Source organism: Melitaea cinxia, chromosome 11 (genome assembly GCF_905220565.1).
Source record: "Melitaea cinxia chromosome 11, ilMelCinx1.1, whole genome shotgun sequence".
NCBI lineage: Eukaryota > Metazoa > Arthropoda > Insecta > Lepidoptera > Nymphalidae > Melitaea > Melitaea cinxia.
The window spans coordinates 942,898-960,724 of record NC_059404.1 but is presented as its reverse complement, the minus strand read 5'-3'; the positions used below and the strand labels follow the sequence as shown (position 1 = coordinate 960,724).

Below are 17,827 nucleotides of genomic sequence, written 5' to 3'. Positions count from 1 at the left end.
ATCCGAAATGTCGGCCATCTAAAACTTAATTAACCGCGATAAAATCCGAAAAATATGTTTTTTTTTTACAAGTGATATACATCCACGGGGTTATGAACCCATGTCCTTTTTTATTCTAAAAACATGCAAATTTTATTTTTATTTTTTTCTATTTCAAAGAGACGTGAGTCCACCGACCGGTTCTTAATCTAATGTACGGTACAATTAGTTTTTATTATTATTATTATTATTATTATTTCCTTATAATACTATACTTTAAAAAGATGTTTCATTAAAATGAACGAAATTCGCGTAAACATTAGAAAGCGATATGTAAGTAAATGGTTAAATTTTAGGATTAAACTACTTAGCTCTTTATATAACTATCAATTTAATTTTTCAAAACTGTCAAAGAAAATGCGTTCTGTAATTATAGTAATTATTTCGTTATGAGCGTGTGATAACAATTTAATTTTCTAATGGCTACCAAACAAACATCAGACACGTGGGGTGGTATATCTATCGATTACTTGCCCTCTATTAAAGATGAAATTGAAAGAAAAATTCAAGGTCAATGACCCGGTACATCAAGATGGCGATCCAGTCTGTAGTATCCCACAGCTGAGCATAGGCCTCTGTCTGTTTCTGTAGGAAAAGCTTTGATCACTAAGTATACTGTTCCATTACGGGGTAACGGATTTATTCCCTACTATAAATCTTAACGTGCTCTCCGAGACACGGTGGGGAGACCCACAAGGTCAGACAACCAAACCGGAAAGAAATATTCGTACAAATATGTATAATGATCTGGTAAATAAGCAGATAGAAAGTAATCAGATAGTACGAGTACATTAATAAATAATTCGTAATTGGCCTTTATGATTATATTTTATTCTTGTTGTTTTTATAAGTTTTTCTGAGCTGTGTACCACCCCTAATAAATAAATAAATGTTTTTGTTGTTCCTGAAAACAATCAGGTAAATGCCACAGTAGCCACAATCAAGAAAACATTTGCAGTTGTACTAACTCTAGGAAACTCATCACTTCTCGTATAACTTTTTAATATATATATATTAATATGTACAACATGTCAGCTACCGTGTCACGTTTGTACCGTGTTACGACACGGTCATCTATTCCTAAAGTAAGCAACTTAATGCTTGTGTTATAGGTAACAACCGAATAGCTACATATTTTTTTTTTCGATAAACATACATAAAAATAATATATATATATAAATAAATATACATGTTACACCCAGACTAGGGGTGGGAATCGAACCCACAACCCCCGGAGCAGAAAGCGGTGTTATGACTAACTGCGCAAAAGAACAAAATAACGGTAAATCTTGATATGGGAATCGAACCCACAACCCTCGAAACAAAAAGCAGGGTCACTTCTAACTGCGCCAAAGAAAAAAATAACGGTCAATCTTGATACGTAGATAGCTGAAGATTAGAATTCTTTCCTGAAATTGCTAAAGGATTGAAAGGTAAGGCTTCTTAAATTCTTCTTCTAATCTCAGGAAATACTTGTTCGAATTGAATAGGCTATATAATATTGTTACGAACACACAAAGAAACTAGCGTCATCTAGCGGCAACCATTGAAACCACGCAAAGACAGGAGACCGCATGAAACTCTCTACTCAATACTAGATGGCGTTAGAGGAGCAACTGTGGAACTATATAGAAGTATAGTCTCGAAAACCGGGTACATGCGCGAACTTTCCAGAATGGTCTGGGCCTCGTCTCGGCCGATATAAATAGCCGCAGCGAGGCGAGCGAGCACAGTTCAGTTTGAGCGATCTTCGAGGCGACTTCAATAGTGAAAACTAGTGATCAAGAGTGGTACCAGCGATACCTACGACATTGGCTACGACTGAGGACATTGTGAGTGCTTAGTATTTGAACTTAGTGCTTAGTGTTTGAACCTAGTGCTTTGTGTTGGACCTAGTGTTTGTGAATAAAGTCTTGAAAAGAGTCAGCAGGTCTTTCTCTCCAAATCCTTCGAACCCTAACACGTAACAATATTTTAGTCCGTTTTGTCCTCAAATTAACGCACCGCTGGGCAAAACTAGTATAGAAACAAAACGCTAGTCAAACCTAACCAAATCTTTAGTTTTCATAATCAAAATAAAACTTCAAATAATTCATTCAATTCTTTACTAATTACATTTAATAATTGATCATACATGCTAATGCAACTTATAATTTTACTATATTCCCTTCTACTCGTAATTCACACACAAGAAAATTACTAAGTAAATTATTTTACATGCCATTCCTTATTTTACACAATTATTTTACCCATAATATACAAAATCAATATTGATAAAACAAAGGAGCTCCTTTAATTACAATAAATTCCTTAAAATACACACATTATAATTACATAATCTTAAAAAATTATACATTCAATAAGATATAATAATATATATAATCTATTCATTCATAAAATTGCCCCTAAAAGCTACATCCGTTTTGTAAAATACATTTTACATTTGAAATTTATTAATTATAAAGATTAAAACATTACAAAATTGTGACATTAATTAAAATATGGCAACACCGCTCTGCTATATCACAGATTATACTGTTAGGAGATAGGTCTTTTTTTATAAAACTAGGACGGCAAACATTATAGCCCACCTAGAGGTATGCGGTTCCGGTAGCTTATAGACGCCTGCAACAACAGAAGCTTCGTCAGCGCGTTACCGACCCTACTCCTAACCTCCCTAGGAGCTCTGGCCACCTTACTCACAACACAGCACTTCTTGAGATCATTGTTATTTAGTTGTCATCTCCTGTAAGGTCGAGGTACTTCCCCAGTTGGGCTGCTCCATATTTTGAGCAGGATATTTCCCGCTGTGCCCCACCTCATTAGAAATATGCAATTTTGTTGCAAATATCGGGCAACAAGAGATACTTTGTTTTGTTCATGACCAGATCTTTTTCTTTTCTTCGAGATATTGTTACAGAAAACTTAATTAACTTTAAATGTTAAAATAATGGTATTGTGTATGTTTTCGTTTATATAAATTGTTTACTATCAATACAAATGATACTCTCGATTTTCGGATTTTTTATACCAGAAAAAAAATCATTAAACCGAGTACTTTTCTATACCAAGTCAGAATTTAATTAAATAACAAAAAAAAATCAACATTTTATACAAATTAATAACATAAACGTATGTACAAAAAAATAGGAAATGTATTATATTGTGTTGTTTATTAAAACAATCAAGTTATATTTACAACAATTGATTATATCACAAAAGGTTAACACGCAGAATTAAAAACGAAATATATAATAACGATCACGTTTGCAACATAATCATAGTGTTGTAATCGAATGTCAATACCAATGGTCAGAGAAGAAATCAAAGTAGAAGAAAAAGAGACGGAAGGAAGAAGTAAAAACAGAAACAAGAGAAAGAGAAAACAGTTATTGAATTAAATTCTGACACGCAAACAAGTTCACTAACATTCTTGCCTGATAGTAAACAACGAAATGTAGAGTTGAATGTTTGTTTCATTAAATTTAAATGCGATTAAATTTCTATAAATGCACTCAAATCCATCTTCGGTATTGCTGGACTGTCGCACGACACTGGCTCGTTCCTAAAATACAAAAGATCATTGTCATAATTGTAAACGAAACATACTTATTTTTTATTTTGGTAGAGCCTGGGTATAATTGACTACCCTTTTAGATCTTCTTGGATGTTTAGTTAGCTTACGTGGGATGATATTACTTTTTCAGAGAAGAAAGGAAGATACCTAACATATTGTTATTGTGATTGAATATATAAAGTATAATCATATATTCCCTGCTCCATTATCCATTTCAGACATAAGCTTTATCTGCTTCTCATTATTAAAATTTCAAATAATAATTGTTATAATGTTGCTAATGGCCTTTAAAAAGTTATAACTACTATAAGCTTTTGTGGCAGGTTTAAGTGAACTGTGGATGCAAATGAAGATGCAAAAGTCTATTTCCGTCAAGATTTTTATGCTTGCCGGAAAAACATAACTTAGATATCTGCTATAAAACGCGGTAGGGAGCATGGTTCGTTAGAGCGAATAGAGTCCTTGATTTAGTTTAAATACTGATACTTAAAGAGCGATTTTTAATTAAAAGTGAAAGACACAAAGTTCTCTAGTTGTAACACATTGCTGTCACTCTTACCACCCTTCTTTACTTTATACACACGATGGTATGGACGGAAATTGAAATTGTTTTAGAACCCTATGGAAGAGATCTCGTAAACTCTCATAGCTCAGCATGAGAATTTCATCTGCATTTGTCCACGTTTTATGAGATTTTTTCCACAGGGAAGGATATCTAACATTTGGTAATTTTCAAGTATAATAAATTCCTTACCATGTTAAATCGGATCGCATAAATGCGTTCGGTGTATGTAACAATAGTTCGATTCCATCGTTGTTGTCACATATTATCCTTGATAGAGTCACCTTTTTCACCTCCGTTAGTTGACCTTTTAGCAAAAACAAAATGAACAAAAATAATAAAATACTTAAGGTTAACTTTTTTAAAGGTGTTTTTGAATTATCTACAAGCGTGTCATATCCCTGACAAGGGCTGGCGTGGGGTTCAGGAGTGGGATGTGTGATGTACATAGTAAGTACACTAACCTGTAGGTAAGGTATATATGTGGAGAATAGGTTTATATGTGGAATAACGTAATGTAATGAAAGTATGAGTAAATTTCTGTATGCATGTATGAGTGTGAGTGTATGTGTAAAAAAAAACGAAAAAAAATCTACTAGCTCTACTAGGCAGTCACGGGATTGTCAATCTATGGTTCTAATAATAAATCGCCTGTGGTATTATAATGCATGTTCAACAAAAACGTATATACTTTATTTTTTCGTCTATCTACGTTGTACAACTTGTCGATATAACTGAAGTCGTTTTTTTTTTTTCGTTTACGAACAAACAATTATTTATTTACATTCCATAAGTAATTAATGAAGCTTCAAAAACCTTATCTACGAGATAAGATCGTAGAAAGCCTGTGTATTTATTTATTTATTTATTCAAGGCTCATCAACGCAAGGTACACAGCAAACTATCTAGCGTACGTACATTTTGTTAAAATGTTCGTGTACCCGCAATTACAGATGGGCACAGCATTTAAACCTTCAAATATCTAAGATAATTTAAACTCAAAATGTTTCCCTTACTTGGTGTTAATGCTCCCGGATTGACATCAGGTCCATTATCATAGAAATAACGATCTCCGTTCTTCAAACGCGCAAACTGCTCGGCTATAATGTTCGCAAACGTCGGACCAACCACTCCACCTTCCACTGGCTCTTCAAGCAGTCCTCCCACCCATAGGTCTATATCTTCAGGACTTGCATATACTGAGGATAATCTTTGGGCAACCTGGGGAAAGGAATATAGTTAGGTTATAGCAATTGTGAATTATTTAAGGATCAAAACGAATGAAGAAAAATTAAAGCATGAAAAATATCGAAAAAGTACCTACATTAGAAACTGCATAAATATGCAGTTTCGTGATGGTTTCTTTGTGAATATTAAATGATAGTTTAAAAATGCTGATAGTACAATATATACAACTGCTTGTAAATACCACGACAGCTGAACAGGTCAGGATCTTTGTACTAATATAAAGAAAAAGATTTTATGCTTAACCATTTTGGCTTAGTTACTGATGTACTCACAATACCTACCGTGATAGTATGATATCACTCAGGAAAAAATACATTTTCAAAGCTATACATATAAATAAATAATCCTTTCTTCATATTTTAACCTACACCTCTCCATATAAAATGTACGCTATCATTCAATACTTTCGGATACATAATCAAATATTACAAATCAACTTACATTTTGAGGGAATTGCTGAAAATGAGTGAATGGTGCGAGTCCAATCAACTTTCTGTACGCGTTGTATGAACGAATGCCATAGTCTCTGCCGCGTTGGATGTTGATGGCTGCGAGGTCTAGACCAAACGGATTCCCGCCATGGAACATGTAGCGTGATAGCTGGAAAATAAATAAGTAGCGACTGATACTGCGGTAGTAGAATGTTAACCGAATCAAAGGTCCGTGAGAGTGGTCCTAATTTAGTTTGTAGCATTTAAAGATATTATAATGTACAGGCAGACAGAAGAACAGAATCTAGAACAGTCCAACTAGGCAAGTACTTTAAGCTTACAGAAGATCTCAGCTAAATAATAGCCCTCAAATAGTATTGTGTTTCTGTGGCGAGTAAAGTAGGTAGAGCTCTTGGGGAATGTCGGCAACACGCTTGCGATGCTTCTGGTGTTGCAGGCGTGTGTAGGCTATGATAACCGCTTAGATGGACTTGCTTATTTATAAAGATTCTTAGTAATAGGCATCATTTTTGTAAAAATTATACATCATGTGTCACAATACTTACAGATTCACTAACAAATGGGTCAACCGACTGCATAGGCTGCCAGGACATACCAATGAGCAATCTGTCTAAGAAAGGCTTTAAACGCAACCTCGAAGGCTGGAACATGACTTCTGGTATAAATATTGACTCGTATATTCTTTTATGTTTGGGACTAAGGACTCTGAAACGAAATTATATATATTTTAGGTCTTAATTTGTTAATCTATTATACTTTTTTTATATTTATTACTGCAGGCATACGTGATAGTACTGGTGTGAAGTCAAAAATTCAGTGCTTACGAATTTCACCAACGAAAAATTTTAAATACCTAAATGTATGTATGTTTTATTATTTTTTGTACAACAACGCAGACCAACGACAGTGACCGTACACAGTTTTTACACAAAACAGAATTTGAAACTAGAAGTTCATAGTTTAGTTTAAAATGTTTATTTATGGGTAAGGTTCAGGTTAACGGTTCACTATCTTCCGCTGTGTGCTGTGCGGCTAAGGCACCAAAGAATATTGCCACCCCCTCTCTTCCCGTGGGTATCGTAAGAGGCGACTAAGGGATAACGAAGTTCCACTACCACCTTGGAACTTAAGAAGCCCACCGATGGCGGGATAGCCATCTAACCGCTGGCTTTGAAACACACAGGCCGAAGACGGTCAGCAGCGTCTTCGGTGTGACAAAGCCAGCCCTGCGGTCACCAACCCGCCTGCCCAGCGCGGTGACTATAGGCAACACACATGAGTTCACGCATTTTTGGCGCAAACTTGTGGAGGCCTATGTCCAGGAGTGGACTGAAATAAGCTGGAATGATGATGATGATGATGATGATGATGATGATGATGATATCTTCCGCTTGAGATACCATTTAATCTAACCTTAATAAAGTGCTTATATACATGCTGATTATCATTAAGAATTCTCACGTCAGTTGGCCGTCGACAGTGGAGTGTCCGAACCTCATCGCCGCACTCGCGAACTCCGCGGTCAATGATGGGTTAACATTGGGATCGTATGAAGAAGAATAACCTGGAGTAGGTAGCAGCCCGAACATCATCATAATTTTAGGACCTAAAAACCAATTTTGTAAATCAAATATTCTTCAAGTAATTTACTAGCATACTCTTGCAGAAATGAGAATGAAATTTTATTCGAAATTATTTCTTTCCGTTGGACCGACGTAAGATTGCCGATGTAGGTTGGACGAAAAAAGCTAAAGATTTATGCGTTTTGAAGGGAAACCAAAGGTTGGACGGAAAAAAAATGATGGAGAAGGCTGGATGAGGATTGCGGAAAACCGGGATTCTGGCGCGAACGTGAGGAGGTCTATGGACTGCAATAGATTGAAGTGATGATGATGATAACTGATTATTCCTATTTTAGCCTATTATTAGCTCACGATAACAATTTATCTTTCAAAGCTAACATTGCTAAATATACCTATACAAAAAAGTGTGTGCAATTCACACACGGCAGAAGTAAAACTTCTAACAGCGTCTTCTGTGCAACAAAGCCAGCCCTGCGGTCACCGATACGCCTGCCCATCGTGGTGACTATGGGCAAAACACGTGAGTTCACGCCATTTTTGGCGCGAACTTATGGAGGCCTATGTCCAGCAGTGGACTGCAATAGGCTGAAATAATGATGATGATGATGATTATGATGATGAGAAGTAAAACTTCTAAAAGGTCATAGGAAGGTAGGCTATTGCGATTTGTTCCATCGACGATGATTACGGTGAAGAAGGTCGTAAGGGTCATGCAAAACGCATCGCTTAAGTTTTTTGAGCAGTAATGTAGTATCTCATTCCCTTCTATACATTTATGTTTCTTTCTTTATCGTGACGTAATTTCGTTTCATCGAGTTTCAAATCAAAACAATTCTAAGGAAGATTCACTTCAAGAAATATTTAAAATTATCATGTTGTATAGTCTATCATAGTTAATGATAAGCCAAAAGTTTATCAAAGATAGATAAACGTAATGGCAAACCTATTGTTGGGATTTAAGGCGTAATTGTCACGTTTAACTTCGTAATGTACAGACAAACGTGTACAAACGCCGATTGCTGAGGAAGGCTTTCTTTAACGTAAGTATCTATGTTCTAATTACACACATCCCTAATAAAGATCTGAAAACTAACTTATTATACAAAAAAAAAAAAACAGCAATGACACTTATTTTAAATTCTCTAGCATTGAATTTATTTCTATACAAAGTATGTTACTTCTAATTTAACCTCCAAGAACATGTGTACAAAGTTTCATGATGATCGGTTAAGTATTTTTTGCGTGAAAGCGTAACAAACAAACTTACATTCACATTTGTAATATTAGTAGAGATACAAAAAATTTGAGCCCAAAAAGAATTTCATTTCCAATTTTTAGTTCTACTGTTGATACTTTCTTTAATTCATTTGAGAACAAACGAAAATTGTATCTTAATCTAAATAAACTATCGGTTCTGAAGCTTTGAAGTAAAGAACATTGGTATAACATCAAAGAAAGTGTAAAATCTACACTACTAATTAAGAAAATATAAGTGTCCTTAAGACCACGACTGAAGTAAAACTTCTTTAGGCTCCATCTCACTTATATCTGCCTCTTAACTTCCATTCGCCTCGCTAGGTCACACTTTTCGTAACGCTCTCGTCACGCATTCACCAACTTACTCCCCAAGTCAAACGTGCGAAAGTAGTTTTACTTGAAAGCGCTAAAGCTTAATATCCCACTGCTGGGGCCGCATTTACCATTGAGGAGAAGGATCAGAGCTGAATCAAATATTTACTTCAAAAAATCTGTCCATCTATAAGCGACAGCGTTCTGAAGTTATAATCACAACTCACACACGAATATAACAGTTGAATTAAGAACAAAAAAAAAAAACGCTGAGGCAATGCGTTGTCACATTGAGAGACAGAGAAACTCTTTCTATCTCTTTTTATTCCAAAACTTCACAATACCTAGTAGTAACGGAAGATATTCGCTGTAAACGATGTGCTGGTACTCCGCCTGCAATATTCTTCTTGTTTCGAAAAATACCCTGATGTCGTCCCAAGTAGGATTTGTTTTCGAAAGAACTCGTGCTATCCTGTTGTGTTCTCTTGTCCAGATCGTTTGAAGGACTGTCAGTGATATTATTTGATTTCCGTGATGATCCCCTGGAATATAACAAAATTCTGATACTAAGGACTAGTTTTTGATGATTTCCCTTTTTTGAGTAAAACGCAAACTAAAGTTTTGTTTTAAAGTTAGAATAACAATACAAATTATTATTTTTTAATGAATTATATTTTTCGTATTGAAGGTATAAAAACACGGTTCAAGGAAAAAATTGAAATTTCTCCGAAAAAGTAATTTAGGTCAAGGTTTTGATAATTTTAACTAAATTGTCTTAATAACAAAATTTAATTCAAGAATATAGTAGCTGCTAAATAATCTAAAGCTAAATTGTTTAATTTCCAAAAAAAGTCAATTTTTGGTAAAATGAGCTTCCTTTTTTTTCAAAATTATAAATCTAATGATAATTATAAACCAACAATGAATTAAGACTTATCAAAAATGATAAAGTTAAGCTATAAAATAAAACATACGAGTGTATTTTCAATTATGATTAATTTTGCACTTAGCGTTATCAATTTAGTTGAGGTGGTCACATAGACGTTGATATAGTGACTAAGGTAATCAGAGCTCCTGGAGAGCATCTGCACTACGTCAGTGATGTTCCTAGAGCTGCAGGCGTACATAGGCTACTGTACCCACTTACAATCAGGATCAAATTGGACGCTCGTGGGATAAAAAAAGCAGTTGATACCGCGTAACATATTTATGCAGTTAAAACCTGAGTCAAAACAGGCAGCTCCTTCGTGCAAATTTAGGCACTCTCTTCTTTTAGTCAACGGCGGTAGTTCTCTTCCGAAGTCTCTGAACGTCTTGAGTTGTCCTCCAGGAGCGCGTAAGGAAAGTAATTTCTCTTCTTCGTTACCATAAAGATGTGAAAGATCGATGTAGTGTGTTGCGCCATTCATCTGATATAAAACATAATTCTGAAGTTATCGAAAATAGTAACGTACCCGAACAACGGATTTGTCAAGAAAAAAACTAGTTAATATATAAGTGTGAATATAGTTTCATCATTACAGCCTTTACAGTCCACTACTGGACATAGACTTCCACAAGTTTACGCTAAAAATAGCGTGAACTCATGTGTTTTGCCCATAGTCACCACGCTTGGCAAGCGGGTTGGTGACCAAAGTGGTGAAGGCTGGCTTTGTCGCACCGAAGACGCTGCTGCCCGTCTTCGGCCTGTGTATTTCAAAGCCTAATATAGTTTAGCAGTTATGAAGATATTAAGAAATAATTTTAGGCCATATTAATGAATTTTTTGTTTTTAGAAGATAATAATTTTGTTTATTCTCAAACCACAAAATAACTTACTTAATTTAACATCTACCAGTACATTTACTCCTCCTTTTTGGAGTTAGTTAAAAAGCGCCTGACATTAAAATTGTTGCAATATTTTTTAATGTACAAGTAACCTTTGTAGTGGTCTAAGTAGGGCTTGCATGAGAATAAAAGATACACATGAGATGAGACAAACCTGCTTTGCATATCCAACCGTGCAGTCACTTCGCGGTGCAAGCTGTGTTCTGACGAAATTAAGGCATTGCATTCCGAACTGGCTGTAAAATACATCTTTTGGGTCCATGACTATTGGAGCGCATGCCCAGTGTTGTAACTGAATCGGAAGTGGCTTCCCATTTTCAAAACAGCAGGAGATTGGATCACCGTTATCTGTATAATTTGAAGTGGTCTTTTAATTTTTTGAAATATAATAGGATTATTATCAACCAAATTGTGATCGTCGAAAATTGTGAGTTAACTAATAAGTGAGTTAAGACGTATGTCTTCAACAGTTACAAATTTTAGATATGTCCATTAGTGAATATGGAAAGACATTCTTAACATTAACAAGAAAGTTTAGATTCAAACAATTAAAAAGATTTCTTTTTCTATATGGATTAAGTCCTACGAGTAAAAGGTCTTTAGGTTTTTTTTAACCGACTTTAAAAAGGAGGAGGTTACTCAGTTCGACCTATATATATATTTTTTATGCATGTTCGGGAATATCTTTGTCGTTTATGAACCGATTTTGATAATTCTTTTTTTGTTTGAAAGGATAATAATATGATAAGGAAACCAGGATCCGATGATGGAAACGTAGAGAAATCGAGAGGAACCCTCGAAAATCGTAGTGACGACTAGTGCGTTTGTTGATTTTCGAAGTCGGTTTTTTTCGTTTGTGAGCAAACACAATTATATAAGCATTTAAAGTAAGGTCTATATTTTAAGTAACAGCCGATTAATATAGATTAATATAGCCGATTATATATATATATATATATATATATATATATATATATATATATATATATATATATATATATATATATATATATATATATATTATAGTTTATTAGTGAACGTAAACACAAACTAGAAACCAAAATTAAACAATTAACTCTGGAGCAGAAAACACAAACTAGCCAACTGCCCCACTAGCCTAGGAATTGTGATTTTAAAAATACGAAATGTGTCATATCTCTCTATTAATTTTATTAAAATTTGATTTAATCTACTTACCCAAAGTAACCACGACACCAGTGCTAATATCGTGTGTAAGAAACTGCCCGAACTGCATGAACATCATGTTAAGGGTACCACTGGGACGATTGCCTTCAGCGATTACTGCGCTACTGACTGATCTTGCACTAGGCAGTGGCAGCTTGGTTACCGATTTACGCATTTCCCAAATACCTAAAACATTTTTAAATCTGATATACGACTTTAAGGCTTTATTATTCAAACATGGACATCTATTACTGATTGGTTGGTTGGTGTTTCACTGATTGTTGGATGAAGTTTATCTAAAACATTTGTTGTTGATATGTTTTTAGTATAAGGTAAAATAGGATTTATAGGGTCACATGTATTAATCTACAAATTTTGTTTCACATTGTGAATAAGAATATCCGACAAATTAAGTTTATTTACTTATTTATTTAACAGTAGGTAACATCAGTAAAATGGTTACTATGGTACAACATAGTCATGAGTTTGGTGGCGAAAATGAAAAATGTATCTGTATCTGTCTGATGGCTGCACAGCAGAAAAGAGCCATAAGTTACTAGTTTCCTTTCTTGTCCATAATAATTTAGGGAAAAGCGTGATATATTATGAGGTTATTATTATAACAATTTTGCGGTTAGTTTTTTTTTTTCATTTTAAAATACACATTTTAGCGTTAGTTAATATTAGTAGTAAGACTGAGTAACTGAGGTAGGGCACAGCAGGAATTTCCTGCTCAAAGTCTGGAGTAGCCCGACTGGGGTAGTACCTCGACCTTACAGAAGATCACAGCTAAATAATACTGTTTAAAGCAGTATTGTCTTCCTGTTGGTGAGTAAGGTGACCAGAGCTCCTGGGGGGGATTGGGGATTGGGTCGGCAACGCGCTTGCGATGCCTCTGGTGTTGCTGGCGTCTATAAGCTACGGTAATGTCTTACCATAAAGTGAGCCGTACGCTTGTTTGCCGATCTAGTGATATAAAAAAAAGGTCAAACCATCGCTATAATCTGGTGGCAGCAACCTCTCGTAGCCAGTATTAATGGCACCCCAGTCTGGGTTCTTTTGATTGTTGCATTCACCTCCTACTTTTCTATAACGAAATGGCTTATTGGGACATAACGGTTGAGGAGGGCAAAATGGGCCTGAAACATTTGAAGATAACAATTAAAATCGGTTTTAAGAATCATAAAAAAACAATGAATATAAAGTCTGTAATACAAGTTTTTTTTTTTAATTTTTTTTAGGGACTTTTGTCTACACAGACATGCCAGCCCCATTAATACAAGTTAGAATGAGTAAAATTTTATCGTCTTTAATACAAAGAACTTACATAAAGCCTTAAACAAAAATGTCTCCAATTACCATTTCTTGTATAAAAGAAACAAATACAATTATATATTACGAATACAACAATACATTAAGTGAAAACCGGATTTACCACCTGTATGATCAGTAAAATCGAATTCTAAGTCCTCATCGGCTATCACGCTTCTTGCTTTGAACTCCTCAGCAGCGAACAAATTGAGCAGGGCTCCTTGACCCAACGTCTGAACTCTGCTGTCGTATGTCACCACGGACTGCAACAGATTAATATATATATTTTTAAGTTATGCTTCTTTTTTCGCTTTAGGATAAATTATGAGGGTAATTTTTTACAATGTGCACACACGCCGTCACAAAAAAATTTACACCCAGAAGTTAGTAAGTCAACAAAGAGGAACGCAGCATGGTTATCAATGTGAAGTTATCTAACCAATGAAGTATAACTTCTTACGTGCGTACATAAGTACATACACACCTTTTTATCTTTTTTTTTTTAAAGACAAGGTCGGCAAACAAGCAACCGGCTCACCCGATGGCAAGCGGTTACCATAGATCATAGACACCTACACCAGAAGCATCGCAAGTGCGTTGCTGACCCTACCCCCCAATGAACCCTCAACTAACACTCTCTGTGAGCTCTGGCCACCTTACTTACCACCGGAACGTAATACTACTTAAGAGGTTATTTTGGTGTGACCTTCTTTAAGATTGAGGTACTTCTTTAGACGGGCTGTTCCAGATTTTGAACAGGATCTATCTTGCTGTTGTCATGTACATCTTGATAGCGATCATTACTCATAGTAGGGAATATATCCGCCAACCCGTATTGGAGCAGCGTGGTGAATTAAGCTCTGATCCTTCTCCTACATAGGGAAAGAGACCTATGCGAAGGAGGCTTAATATTCAGAATATGTCTGTTTGAATAACATATTTCTAAATTATTTTTGTTTACAAGAAACGTTGAGCTTAAAATTATAATTTCCCTTAATTAATAGTAAGAACAAAGTAAAGCCTTAATTGTGTCACTGTTAAAACCCTTTTATTTAGTAAAGAAAGGATGGTGTTACTTAAAGTTACATCAGTAATGTCTTACCAAATGATGGCCGTAACTGGGATCAGACGTGTTCACGGTAGCGTAGTGTAAGTCCTTCTGTGCACCCGCTCGCGCCAGCAAGGTTTCCAAGCGTTGCTGTGATTGATCATGAACTGCCTTCACGTCATCTGCGTTTATTGAAGATCTGACCTTGCGATCTGATTCCGCTGAAATAGAAGGATAACGTATTAAAGAAATTAAGAACTTATAATTAATATCAATACTTCCGACTCCAAGCTAACAAAGCTCCAAAAAAACCTTTTTGGGTCGAATGTGTGTCTATAGTTGTGTCTGTATTTATTGAATGTGACAACCAGGAAAACATCAACACTGTAAATCTGTCGGCCAAAGACTGGCCGTTGCATTGGCAGTCACGGGTTCTATTATGTCGCGGATTTTTTTGTTATATATGACCACATGACACGCACACTCTTTCGATTAGAAAAAAAAATCATTAAAATCGCTCCACCCAGTCAAAACTTCTGGCACAAAATACATAAAATAATTGTGTTTGCTAGCAAACGAAAAAAAACGACTTCGATTACATCGACAAGTAAAACAAGGTAAGTAGACGATAAAAATTAACAAAAGCACTGGTCATCACTATAATTTTCGAATGTTCCCTCGATTTCTCTAGGATTCCATCGTCAGATCCTGGTTTCCTTATCATGGAACCACCCCTGGTATCTCCTTTCCAACAAAAAAAGAATCATCAAAATCGGTTCAAATCGGTATAAATCCTATTTGGAGCTGTTGAGTCTTAGAGAGGCGTGAAATTAATTTAATATTACCTGCATGTCGCCTACCAGTAGTACAACACACGCCGACATGTTCCGTTCCTTCTAAGTGACATTGTGGGTTATTTGCACCGCCGCGCACATGTGCGGGGCACTGCACGTGCGGCACACACAATCCGTTTCGTGGACACACGTCGCACGGAGGCTCTGTGCTGTGCGAGTGATCTTTGGAAATCGAATACTTATAATTAATATAAAATTAAATTAAAATGTTGTTTTGATTATTAATTCATTTATTGTGTCTTCTGATTATTTTTTATTTATACTGGATAATTCGCGTGATTATGAGTCTCAGTGGTCATAGCGTTATGTTCTATAAGTCTAAAAAATTCCTCAGTAACCTACAATCTAACAAACACTTCGATTTTATTCTTTTTTGTATTATTATATATACCACTTATTTGTATATAATAATTAATATAAATTCATATTAAAGTTCTTGTTTAAACCACGTTACTTTAAAACATTTTTTCAATTATAATTAATACCTTAAAACACATAAAGCTGACACAGAGGTCACATATCTATGTATTCTGACTTTAATCAGAGTCTAAAATATCTACCAATTGTTTAAGTAACAAAACACGGGTAAAACAATGCAGGGTATCTAGTAATAAAAAATCATACCATTTTCAGCACGCGGTGTATAGTGATGACCGGTCATACCCTTCCCCTGAGCTTCATACACGACATTGCCGATGTTCCACACAAACATACACACGGATAATTTCATTACTAGCCGTAATATAGCCATTTTTAGGTATTATATTAATTTGTATATAATTTTTAGTTCACATGCTGCTATTACGAGTGTACTGCCGCGGCACTAAGGTTAAAATGACCGAGTTTTAGTACTGTGTAATAAATTATGTAATATGTGGGTAGTTTGATATTTTTATTGATGGTAACGTAAAAATCCGTTAAATTAGTGTAATAAGTATGGCTATGTCGTTGAACCAAAAAAGGAATCCATATTTCCCTCGTCAATGCTATAATTTGAGCCCATAACTTAAGAACGACTTTACCATTTTCATATTTTTTAAAAATAAAAATCTATTTTAAAAATAAATATCAATTCTTTTTAAATATTTTTTTTAAGTTTTCCTAATCTTCTTATATATAAAATTATCTTGTCACAATGCTAGTTACAATACTCCTCCGAAACGGCTGGATTGATTTTTATGAAATTTTGTGTGCATGTCGGGTAGGTCTGAGAGTCAGCCAACATCTATTTTCCATACCCCCTAAGTTATAAAGGGGGGGGGATTGCGGGTTAATAATATATAGGTCAATACAACGTTTGCGGGTCAGCTAGTGTTTTGATAGAAGTGTGTCTTGTAAGGTATTAAAAAAGTTTGCCACTTTACGGAAAATTGAATTAACTGTTAAATTTTTTTTAAATATGTTTAGTCTAATATTATTATTTTTTTATATTACTGCTTAAGTAAACTGATGGCCGTGGCCAATGGACTTCATTGCCATCCTTGAATGAATTCTCATTTGATTGTATTTGTATTAATTGTGTAGTAATTGGGTCTGATGGCAAATAAATCCATTAAAACCAGCATATCTATTGCAGTGTCAAAGGTTATCGCACTAAATAAAATAACCGACAGAAAAACAAGCTTTCTAATAAAGTATTATTGCTATCAGATACATTTTTTAATTAATTTAACCGACTTCAAAAAAGGAGGATATATATATATATATATATACATATATATATATATTATGTATGTTCGGGAATAACTTTGTTATTTATGAAGCGATTGTGATAATTCTTTTTTTGTTGGAATGGGGATATTCCAAGTGTAGTACCATGATAAAGAAACCAGGATCTGATGATGAAATTTTAGAGCAATCGAGGTAAACCCTCGAAAGTCGTAGTGACGACTAGTGCGTTTGTTGTTTTTTTTTTTTTGGTCTACTTACGTTGTATTACTTGTCGATGTAATTGAAGTTGGTTTTTTTCGTTTGCGAGCAAACACAATTATAAATAATTTAAGGAGCAAAAGCCATTCATTCATTTCTTTAAATCGATTAGAGTCTGATATCTCTTTGACTCTTCGCTCCAATCGTTTCCAGGTGCTTATCCAGGCCACGTTACCATCCAACCCAAAAGGCAGACCAAAGTCTGCTGTAACTCTTTCCGTCTGGCTTACTTTTTAGAAGAGGGTATTCTGGCATCTTCCGTTTCTATCATGCTCCCTAACGTTACCTTAGACTAATAGCCTATTACAGTTATTAACTTTAGTTGCTATTTATTACTTTTTTTTGTAAAGTACACATTAGTATACAATCCATAAAAATGATTAAGATCTGTGCACTTAGTGACGCTGTATTTCATGCAAGATATTACCAATTTTGTATTAAACACACAGTGTATTTTTAAACGACTAACTGCGGAGTTTCTTGCCGATTCTTCTTTTCGGAATCTACATTCCGAACCGGCGATAGTTTCACTATTATCTATAATTAAAATTTTATTTTGTAAACAACGAATCGGAGGTACTTTAGAAGCCGATTTGAATAAACCTTTTTTGTATTTATATTGATTTTTTGCAGATTTATAAAA

At 34.9% G+C, this 17,827-nt stretch overlaps 1 protein-coding gene across 1 annotated transcript; it reads right to left on the bottom strand.

Moving 5' to 3' along the window:
* Positions 1–3,534: 3,534 nt before the first annotated feature.
* On the bottom strand, positions 3,535–16,006 carry LOC123657959 (chorion peroxidase). Its single transcript, XM_045593439.1, has 15 exons — positions 15,880–16,006; positions 15,247–15,417; positions 14,456–14,622; positions 13,478–13,616; positions 13,035–13,181; positions 12,055–12,228; positions 11,012–11,205; positions 10,253–10,439; positions 9,375–9,572; positions 7,340–7,484; positions 6,424–6,583; positions 5,868–6,026; positions 5,195–5,399; positions 4,371–4,485; positions 3,535–3,604 (listed from the first exon to the last, which is right to left on the bottom strand). The coding sequence occupies exons 1-15, from the start codon at positions 16,004–16,006 to the stop codon at positions 3,535–3,537; spliced, it is 2,358 nt and encodes a 785-aa protein (XP_045449395.1).
* Between the last annotated feature and the right edge of the window lie 1,821 nt (positions 16,007–17,827).

What these genes read in the sequence shown, in the direction of transcription:
- LOC123657959 (XM_045593439.1), bottom strand. Translation starts at nt 16,006, where the DNA reads ATGGCTATATTACGGCTAGTAATGAAATTATCCGTGTGTATGTTTGTG. An exon ending in TACACCGCGTGCTGAAAATG is followed by an intron (nt 15,418 to 15,879) that starts GTATGATTTTTT and finishes CGATTTCCAAAG; the next exon opens with ATCACTCGCACAGCACAGAG. An exon ending in AGCTGCCTGTTTTGACTCAG is followed by an intron (nt 9,573 to 10,252) that starts GTTTTAACTGCA and finishes GTTATATTCCAG; the next exon opens with GGGATCATCACGGAAATCAA.